At 51.1% G+C, this 9,753-nt stretch overlaps 1 protein-coding gene across 1 annotated transcript; it reads right to left on the reverse strand.

Annotated features, from left to right (window-relative positions):
* Positions 1-1,932: 1,932 nt before the first annotated feature.
* TREM2 (triggering receptor expressed on myeloid cells 2) lies at positions 1,933-9,492 on the reverse strand. Its single transcript, XM_082346485.1, has 5 exons — positions 6,450-9,492; positions 4,636-4,986; positions 3,105-3,195; positions 2,156-2,349; positions 1,933-2,075 (listed from the first exon to the last, which is right to left on the reverse strand). The coding sequence occupies exons 1-5, from the start codon at positions 6,487-6,489 to the stop codon at positions 2,059-2,061; spliced, it is 693 nt and encodes a 230-aa protein (XP_082202611.1). The 5' UTR covers positions 6,490-9,492; the 3' UTR covers positions 1,933-2,058.
* Between the last annotated feature and the right edge of the window lie 261 nt (positions 9,493-9,753).

Raw genomic sequence — 9,753 nt, forward strand, 5'->3', positions numbered from 1 at the left:
GTTGTTTTGTTTTGGTTTGGTGTTGGGTTTTTTGTTTGTTTTTACATGCGAGGACCCTGAGGCTCAGAGGAGTTAAGGAATTTGCTTACGTCTTCTTAGTAGGAGGCAAACTTGAAATTGGAATACCCCTTCTGTTCAGTGTGCACTGCAGAGAGTCCAAGGCAGGGGCTCCTGATGGCAATCTGAGTCCCAGGGTAGATGTCTCTGACATGGCAGAGCAGGCAGGAGAAAAGGCTGAGCTCCCAAGAGGACGAAAGTTCCAGCGGCACTCCATGACCAGGCACGTCCTGGAGCCTCCCCTTCCATCTCATCACCCTTGGTGCCCAGACGGGGTGGGAGCGAGGGAGGTGCAGGGGGCTCAGTTTGGGCTCTGCTCAGCCTTGGCTCCTAGACTGTGCCTGTGTCTGCAGGAAGGAGACGACTGCCCCAGGACCCGATGGGGAAGTTTCACGTGCCGCTGAGTCAGGGACACCAGGGAAACACAGACTGGACCAGAGTCCTGGAGCTGGGGACAGAGACAGCGGAGCAGCCTAAGCAGGGAGTGGGTGAGGCAGGGCTGGGGCAGGACTGCAATTAGGGGAGTGATGTGTTGACATGAGGCTGGAACACAGGGCTGCCTCAGGGGCTCTTGCCCAGTGATTCAAAACCCCAGGTGCCCACACCCAGTTTAGGGGGCAATGCAGCCCCGTGTGGCCATGGCCAGAGGGGCTCCTGGGCTTCCACCTCTCTGAGGCCCAGGACAGAGAACCTGAGGATGTGGCCAACTTGTTTCCTCCTCTTCGGGGCAACCCACCCTCAGGGTAGTCTCTATCCCATTCTCCTCGCTCCACCTCAGGTGGCATGTGTGTGTTGAAGAGAGAGGTGAGGTTCCCTGAGCTGCCGTGGCTGTTCCCTGTGCCCCGAATACTCTTCCCCCCTTGCTTCCTCAAAGTGTTTCTCAAGTGGTGCCTTCTGACTACTCTTCAGAACTGCGTCATCCCCCATGCCTCCTGCACTCCCCGTACTCCTAACCATCTGACTGACTGACTTACTGTGTTTGTCTGCTCTCTTCCCACTAGAACATGGCTTTGTGTGGACAGAAATCTTTGCTTGTTTTGTTCACTGTTGTGTCTCCAATGCCTATACTAGTACCTGGCACAGAAAATATTTATTGAATAAATATACAAATAAATGAGTAAGATTGAGCTAGAGGGAAGGACACCTTGAACGCCAAGTGAAAGTAGGATTTCCAGGCTCTACGAGGGACTTTGGGTAAATCCTTTCCCTTTTGAGCCTCAGTTTCCCTTCCACAGGATAAGGGGCTTGCACCAGTAGTCCCCAGCTCTGGTACGCTGCACTCTGCAACCGAAGCCCTTGCCATTTCTCCGGAGGCAGAGTAACATGATAAAAGCAAACCTCTAGGTTTGCTAGAGGTTTGAGTCAGCTGGGAATTGGATGAACTTGAGGGGGGCGGAGGGAGGCAGGGGGCCTGGGGCAGGGGGCCCAGCAGTAATCCTAGGGAACTGATGGACAGGAGGCAGGAGGAGGAGAGGAGAGGATGCTAGAGAAATTCCACAGGAGGAGACAGGGCTTGGTAATCAGATCTCTGGGAGGGAGAGAGAAGAATAAAAAGATTGGCCAGTTTGGAGCCTGTGGGAATGGAGTGACATGATATCCTAAGACCCTAGGCCCCAAGGAGCCAGACCTTTTATCTTTTCCTCATCTGAATTCACTCTCCTAGCCCTGTAGCAAAAGAGAAGACCTTCATGACGCCCTAAACCATCAGTTAAACATGAAGTCTTGGATTTATTTGTGAGAGTGTTTAATGTCCAATGTCCAGAAGTTGGTAGATGTCCTTCCCACCTCCCATGCACACACACACATGCACACACACACACACACACACACGCACACGCACAAATCCCTGCTTCCAGGAGCCAGGAGAAGCCGGGTACAGGCAGAGTGGCCTTTTGCGAAAGCAGAACCAGGAGACTTGGTGGCCAAGGGGCGGGTGTGCAGCAGGCGGGGGTCGTCCGTGCAGACCTCTCCCAGGCCTCTCCTCCACCGTGGGTCCTCCTCTCACGTGTCTCTCAGCTCTGCAACAGAGAGTACTCACTCGGCCCCTCTCAGTCCCACCTCACCAGCCCCCAGCCGCCACCATGCTCTCCAAGCTCACCTGTCAAGGTTTGGAGCTGATAACCTGGGTCATGGCCACAGTCCAGCCCACTGGCATGGGGTGTCCTCCGTTTCTGCCCATGCCAGGCTGCAGCCCAGAGAGCGCTGGCTGCTAGAAGCTTGCTGAGAAAGATGCAGGCCAGGAGGAGAAGGATGGAAATGGGTGGGAAGGGGCTCTCCTCTTCAGAAAGGTTCCTTGGAGAAAAAAAGAGGACATGTGGGAGGCCATGAGGGGACCCACAGACTGGAATCTGCCCTCATAGAAGGAATGGGGAGACACCAGGAGCTCCGGGGGCTGAGGATATCTCCCCATCCAGCACCATCCCTGGATGAGGCTTTGCGGGGCTTGGGGGAGCCTGTAGTCAGGAGACCTGAGTTCCAGGCATGGATCTGCCTGCTGACTGCTTTTAAACAATTACCTCCCTTGCTGAGCAGTTTTCTGCATGATGGTGTGGTATGGTGTGTGTGTGTGTGTGTGTGTGTGTGTGTGTGTCCGCATGCACATGTGCACTTCATGGTTATACTAACAGTGTTTAAACACCAGTCAAGAACCAGTCAGAACTGATTCTGGTCCCATCAGGGAAGCAGGGATCTGAGGGTACCAGTTTTGTACTAAAATACTAAAACTTTCATTGTTGCTGAATTGTGGAGATGTCTGAGGGCTGCCAGGGGAGGGGATGGGTGGCCGACCATTCAGGAGTCTTGGAGCAGCAGCTACTTACAAACTGTTAGGGAAGTTTTGCAGTATTTTAACAACTGGCACAGTCATACCAACACACACTGGCTGGTTGGAGGGGTGTTTAGACAAGATCATATGCAGACACTTTAGTGTTCTAATTGCCTTGGAATTTGTACTTCTGGCACATGCCGCCCCCCAGCTGCCACCCCATGCCTTGGCTCTGCAGGGTGGAGGTCTGCCCAGGGATTTTAGGAAAGACCTGTCACTATACCTGGAGATGCTGTGCTCCACGTGGGCATCCTCAAAGCTCTTGGACTCCTCAGGGATCCAGAGATCTCCAGGGTCCTGGTAATCAAGGGGGTCTGTGGGAGACAGAGCCTGTGAGCTTCTAGCCCCCCTCATTGATGCCACAGTGGGGAGAACCTCTCTGGGTAGGGTGAGGCTCTCTGGGACATGGCCATGTGTGGATCAAGTTGTTAACCTCTCTGAGCCTCAGTTTCCTCACCTGTAAAGTGGAGCAATTAGGAACACCTTCTTAATAATAGCGTTGCAGGATACAGTGAGAGCATCCTTTGTAGTACCCATCCCCTCACAGGAGCTCAGTAACTGCAACTCCCACCCTCCCATCACACAGGGTCTTTGGGAAGATCAAACGAAATAATGGGTGTTTTTGAAAGTCCTGTGTGAACAGTCAAGCTGCCTATACCAGCTATGGATTATTGTTATTGTTGTTGTTGTTGTTATTTTTTCCTGCTATCCTCTTGGGAGTCAGCTGAGCCTTAGACCCTGATAGGGCTGAAAATCTGTGTGTCCTCACCCCCTACTCCCATGGAGGTAGGGTTTGAGGTCTAAGGCAGGCAGTGTACCCTACCCTCCCCACCTTAGACGAATGTTACTTTCAACCTTCATTTCCATGATAAGCGGCCATGTTGGGGAGAGGAGTTGGACAAGGGGAGAGTCAGAAAAGGGATACGTAACCTCAGATTTGTTCTCCTTTGGGACACAGCCACGTTCTGGAGACACAGACAGAAAGCTTTCCTGAAGGGCAGCCCCTGTGCAAGCTCAGGGATGAGAAGGACCCCACCACTGCCCGTCTCACCTAGTCAAGCCTGAAATGAGGATCCCAAGCAGTTAGCAGCAGGAGGCTGGGGCAACGGCTGTCACTGACGCCAAGCACTTTTAACTCTGTCATATCATTTGTGTCTCATGGGAGCCCTGTGGGGTCAGCAGCACAGGCACCGCCACCTCCATTTAAAGATGGGGAAATGGAGGCCCAGAGAGGAGAAGCACGTTGCCCAGGATCACAGCAGTGTTCCTTTCTAGGGTTGTTTCTCTGTACCAGGTTGGTGCTTAATCTATGTTGGTAGGTCCGTTGGGTGGTTGAGTGAAGGAATAGATGAATGTCCTCCTACTCCTTAAGGACCACCTCAGTGCTCACATCCTAACCAGATGCCAAATGGATAAAGCTGTTTGGGGGAAGCAGGACCACAGCTAGCTCATAAGGTGCCTTGTGCAAATTAGAGAACTGTACCCTTCCTGCAAGTGATGCAGTCCTCCACCAGGGAGCACAGCCTGGAGAGAGACAGCAGGGCTGGATTGTGACCCCCTTGTGCAGTTAGCAACCTGCACAACCATCCACAGTGACCCTGAGTTGACCCTGAGTTGTGGGGTGGGGAGGGACAAGATCCACACTGTGGGATTTCCCAGGGTCCCCGAAAGCCCTGAGAGTGGTCCTGTGCTCAGACACTAAAGACGACCCCAGGCCCAAGGGCAGGCCAGGGTGCAGTCAGCTGCCCACTCACCAGCCAGCACCTCCACCAGGACCTTCCTGAGGGTGTCGGCCTCGCTACCATGGAGACTCTGGCACTGATAGAGGCCAGCGTCGTGGGCTTGAAGATTCCGCAGCGTAATGGTGAGTGTGCCACCCAGGGCATCGTCCATGATGGCTGTGCTCCCATTGCGCCTCTTCAGGAAGGACAGCAGCCACGAGGGGTGAGTGCTGACCACCTGCTGGCACAGGCCCTCTTCACCCAGCTGGCGGCACCAGGCTTTGCGTCTCCCCCAGTGCTTCAAGAAGTTGTAGGGGCAGGAGACCCTCAGGGACCGGCCTGCCGTGCCCTGGAACACCGTGGTGTTGTGGGCTCGGGACAGCTCTGGGGAGGAGACATTCATTCACTTACCAAGTGTTTATTGAACACCTACTATGTTCAATGAACAGAAGAGACAGAAATCCCGCACTTAAGGAACTCAGGTCTTTACACAAGTTGGGAGAAGGCGGCATAACCCAGGTATGTGTTTATAGGAAGCTGGAAACCAGGAAACCCGGGTCCTGGATCTGGCTTTATCACCATTGGACTTGCTGGACATCTTTAGAAAAATAACTGACCCTCTCTGGGCCTATTTCCAGAGACATTTGGTCTTGAAGTTCCCTCCAGTCCTAGTCCGCTCATGTTCTTCCTGTCACATGAAATCAAGCCCTCCCCTCTCCCCCTCCATCTCAAGAGAGCAGGGCCAGTGGCCCTCTCAGGCCTGGGGCTGCTCCCACGTGGGGCTGGGCACCCCCTCCCCACGCCCGCCATCCTTGCTTACTTTGCAGCTGCCCACGCTCATACCAGCACTGCATTCTCCTCTTTCTGACCTTTAGCTTCCAGCTTCCCTATTTCTGTGTCTTTGTTCCCCTTTCAGGAGGGATGAGTCTCAGAACTATTTTGGGAGAGACATGAGGCTGCTATTTTAGGGACCCTCCTTGGGGTGGGCTTAGAGTGCCAGTCTATTGCCAGGGCAGAGGCTATAAGAGAATCACCCAGCGCCCTCTGCCTCAGCCTCCCCTCTCTTCAACCACATCTTCAACCACATGGTGACAGAAACTTGTAAAAAGGATTGGGGAGCTGGTGGCCTGTCTTTTGGAACCAGAGAGACCTGGTGAGCAGTGCCCCCTCCATACTCCCCAGTCCATCCCTCTGCCTTTGGGCAGGCCAACGCATCCCTCTTCCCCTACTCCACCTCCAGCCAAGAAGCTCCAGCTCCATTGGAACAGTCTCTCCTCTCACCCAGGTATGCCTATTGCTCTGGGGGAGCAAGAGGCACCCTTCCCCAACGAGAAAAGGCCGTCATGTGCAAGAATCTGGGGTGCCAATCCCCCCTGCTCAATCACAAAATCTTCAGCCCCTTCACCTCCCATCCAGGGCTGAGGACAAGAGGACGGAGGGGCACCCCAAAGATGCAGATTACCAGTACCAGGTTCTTTTCTCCCTCCCACGCTGCTACTCTTCTGGGGCTAGTTAAGTGGTTCATAATTTTAGGGGCTCTTACCAGTGCCCCCCAAAACTTCCCCCAACTACTAGCTAGTGCCTGAGATGCCACCATCAGAACTCCTTCCCTTTCTAGGTGTCCGAATCCACCAGCCTCTGACACTTCCACGTACATGAAGAATCTGATGCTGGGCAGAGAGGGAGATGATGAAGAATATGGGGCACAGTGAGAAGAGGGGGTGCAGGACATGCCGAGAATTTCAGCCATCTTCACACTTTGGCTCAGTGCTCCCTACCCACCCACCCACTTGCCATATACTCAAGGAAGGAGAGGGAAAGAAGGCAGCGGAGGGAGGGAATCCTACCTGTGACAAAGAGCAAGATGAGCAGCCCAAGAGGCTCCATGTCACCCTTCTCTTGTGGAGGACAGACGCAGGGTGCCTTGTGCAAGATCTCTTCTTTCCCTTGAACTGCAGAAAGGAGAGGCTCAGGCTCGTCAGGCGCTGCCCACAGGAACTGGCTCCTGGAGGTTGAGCAATCATCAGGACTGGGATCTGGCTTTATGATTCAAGGAGGGGGAGTGGGGTGGGGGAGGAGAGGAGAGGAGGGGCCACCACTGCAGCCCAGCAGCAGGGTGCTGAGGATCCCAGACCTCCAAGAGGACAGCCCACTGTCCTGCCCGTACCAGCCTTCTCAGTCGTTTAGAAGACTACCCTTTCTCCATTCAATTGCCTTAGTATCTTTATTGAAAATCACTTGACATGTAGGTCTACTTCTTGACTGTCTACTCTGTTCCGTTGATCTGTGTGTCTATCCTTTTACCAATATCACCCCATCTTGACTACTCACTGTAGCTTTATAACAAGTCTTGAAATCAGGTGATGTGAGTAATCCAACTACATTGTTCCTTTTCAAAATGGTTTTAGCTGTTCTAGTAACTTTGCTATGTAAATTTTAGACACTGTATGTCAATTTCTCCCCCCTACACTCTCCCCAGAGCCTGCTAGGCTTTTGATGGGATTGCACTGAATCTATAGCTCGATTTGGAGGGAACTACACATCTTGACACTACTGAGTCTTCCAATCTGTGGACATATTTCTTCTTTGGGTTCTCTCACCAATATTTTATATTTTCAGCATACAAATCTTGCACATATTTTGTTAAATTTCTATCTAAGTATTTCATGATTTTGGTGCTATTTTAAATGTTTCTAGCTTTCTGTATCTTAGGCAGAAGCAGAGCTCAGAAATCCCATGAATATCTTACTTTCTGTCCCACTTATGCTCCATTCTGACCTCTTCTTCTCACATCCTTCCTACCTGAGAAAAGGGTATTTTTTATTCCTCTAAGCCTCATAGCAAAGGGCAGGCACCAAGAAATCTTTGCCAATTCATGCATATGAATTCACAGCATGTGCACGTCAAACTCTCTCTTCTCTTAGCTTGTGCTAATTTGTAGTTCAATCCCCTAATTCTCATGTCTGAGCATAGGAACATTTCTGCACCACCCCACTCCCAGGCACAGGGTCCTTCCTTTCCTTTTGCTAAATCTGAGTTCAAAGATACCTGCCACTTCACACTTTGGCACAGAGATCTTTTCCCCTCTATTACATCATTCCAGCTGAATGCCATCATTCACTGATGCATGTATTTATTCAACTATCATGTACGTGCTGGAGAACTCAGGTCTCTTGGAGCCTCAGTGTTCCTGGATACAGTGGTGACCGTTGCTGAGGGAAGCCCTAGAACCAGAGGCATGACTGGACACATGATATACTCCTGATGTCTAACTTTGGCTAAGACTTCACAGCTGCTGGGTAATCCTTTTCAGAATGTCCGGAAGTTTCCTAGTAAACTGCCTATAGCAGCTCTTCCAAATCATCACTATCCTCCAATACACAGCTCTACTCCCCCTCCTTCCCTAGAAATAAATCAAGATCAACATAGGTGAACATCCTCACCCTCTTTCAGATTCTCTGTTATCCTTCCATCCCCACTCTCGCCAACCTGGGTGGCCAGAGGAGTACAAGAGTCCGGTCAGGACCATGGCCAGCACCCAGACAGGCCCTGGGCTGGGGGAAGGGTGTGGCTGCCAACAACTGGCAGGGAAATAAGCCTCTCAAAACTGGAACAACTCAAACTCTATCCAGGCACACCATCAACCCAACCTGGGAAATCCCCTGCCCAGCCCTGCCTGAGAAGTGGGCTTGAGAGAGTGACTTGTGGTACCCACTCCACCCTTAGCTGGGACCACCAACCACAAACATTAGAGCCTACAAACATCATCTGCTGCTAAGCAGCCAGTTAAGATTTCCTTTTCCCACTTCCCTCTTTGGTCCTGTCCTGCTTTTGCTTGATCTCATCTTCCTGGATCCAAACCCCTGCCTTCCAGCCCCAAACTCTCTCTCACTTCTGATCCCTCACAGACTTGACGTGCTCCCACCTCTCTCTTTGTATTTGCATTGTCACTCTCTGCCACTTACAGCTGAGGCCATTCTCCCATTATTAAGATCTCATATTTTCTAAGCTAAAGATCTCAACCCCTGTCCAGGGGCCATAGTGAGGCAGGATGTCCAGCCAAAGGGAAGATCTGGTTGAGAACACCGGAGCTTAGAAGAAGGGACCCAGGCACTGAACCTGATGAAAGGCATCATAGGTGTAGGGAATCTCACCTGCCACTTGATTGGATCAGGAGTGATCCAGATCTGGCAGGGGCAGGGGAATATGTCTAGCCTGAGCATGGGGCAGAGTGTAGGATTGGTAGGCTGAGTGGGACAGAAACTGAAACTACAGAGTAAGGGTTAAGCACACAGGCTCTGCTTCTTACGGTGAGTAAGCCCAGCTCTGTCATTTACTAGCTATTGGGCAGGTTTCCTAACTCTCCGGGTGGCTTCACTATCTGGGTATGTAAATGTGTATGGCACATTGTCAAGTGCTCAAAAAAAGTAGCTGGCATTATTTTCCTCCCTCTTCAATATATTTTTCTCTAAATTCTTTCTTTCTTCCTCCTGTCTATGTCCATCCCAGATTTCCATTTTCCTTTTCCAAGATGACTGCTCTCTCTCTCTCTCTCTCTCTCTCTCTTTCTGTCTCTCTCTCCCCGACTCCCTGCCTTTGACAATCCCCAGGAACTTGCTTTCTCACCTATGTCCTCTCTCTTCCAGTATCTTTAAGTTCTACCACCCTCCCAACCCCAGAGCCATTTTTTCCTTCATGTTCACATGGGCACAGTCTCACCTGTCCTGAAAACCCCTCGTTTGTCTCTGCTTCCCCTTCAATTGGTGTTCTTTTATTATCTTGTATTTCTTTTTTTTTGAATTTTTGAATTTTATTTTATTTATTTTTATACAGCAGGTTCTTACTAGTCATCCATTTTATACACATCAGTGTATACATGTCAATCCCAATCTCCCAGTTCATCCCACCCCCACCCCCCGCCGCTTCCCCCCCTTAGTGTCCATACATTTGTTCTCTACATCTATGTCTCTATTTATGCCCTGCAAACCAGTTCATCTGTACCATTTTTCTAGTTTCCACATATAGGGAATTTGTTTTTCTCTTTCTGACTTACTTCACTCTGTATGACAGTCTCTGGATCCATCCATGTCTCCACAAATGACCCAATTTCGTTCCTTCTTATGGCTGAGTAATATTCCATCGTATATATGT

Source organism: Balaenoptera borealis (genome assembly GCF_965194805.1).
Source record: "Balaenoptera borealis genome assembly, chromosome: 12".
Classification (NCBI taxonomy): Eukaryota; Metazoa; Chordata; class Mammalia; order Artiodactyla; family Balaenopteridae; genus Balaenoptera; species Balaenoptera borealis.

Bases quoted from the DNA above. Each gene is read 5' to 3' on its own strand.
- TREM2 (XM_082346485.1), bottom strand. From the start codon at position 6,489: ATGGAGCCTCTTGGGCTGCTCATCTTGCTCTTTGTCACAG. The intron at 3,196-4,635 runs GTGAGTGGGCAG...TGTCTCCCACAG, and splicing joins CCTGGTGGAGGTGCTGGCTG to ACCCCCTTGATTACCAGGAC. The intron at 2,350-3,104 runs GTATAGTGACAG...TTTTTCTCCAAG, and splicing joins GTGGAGCACAGCATCTCCAG to GAACCTTTCTGAAGAGGAGA.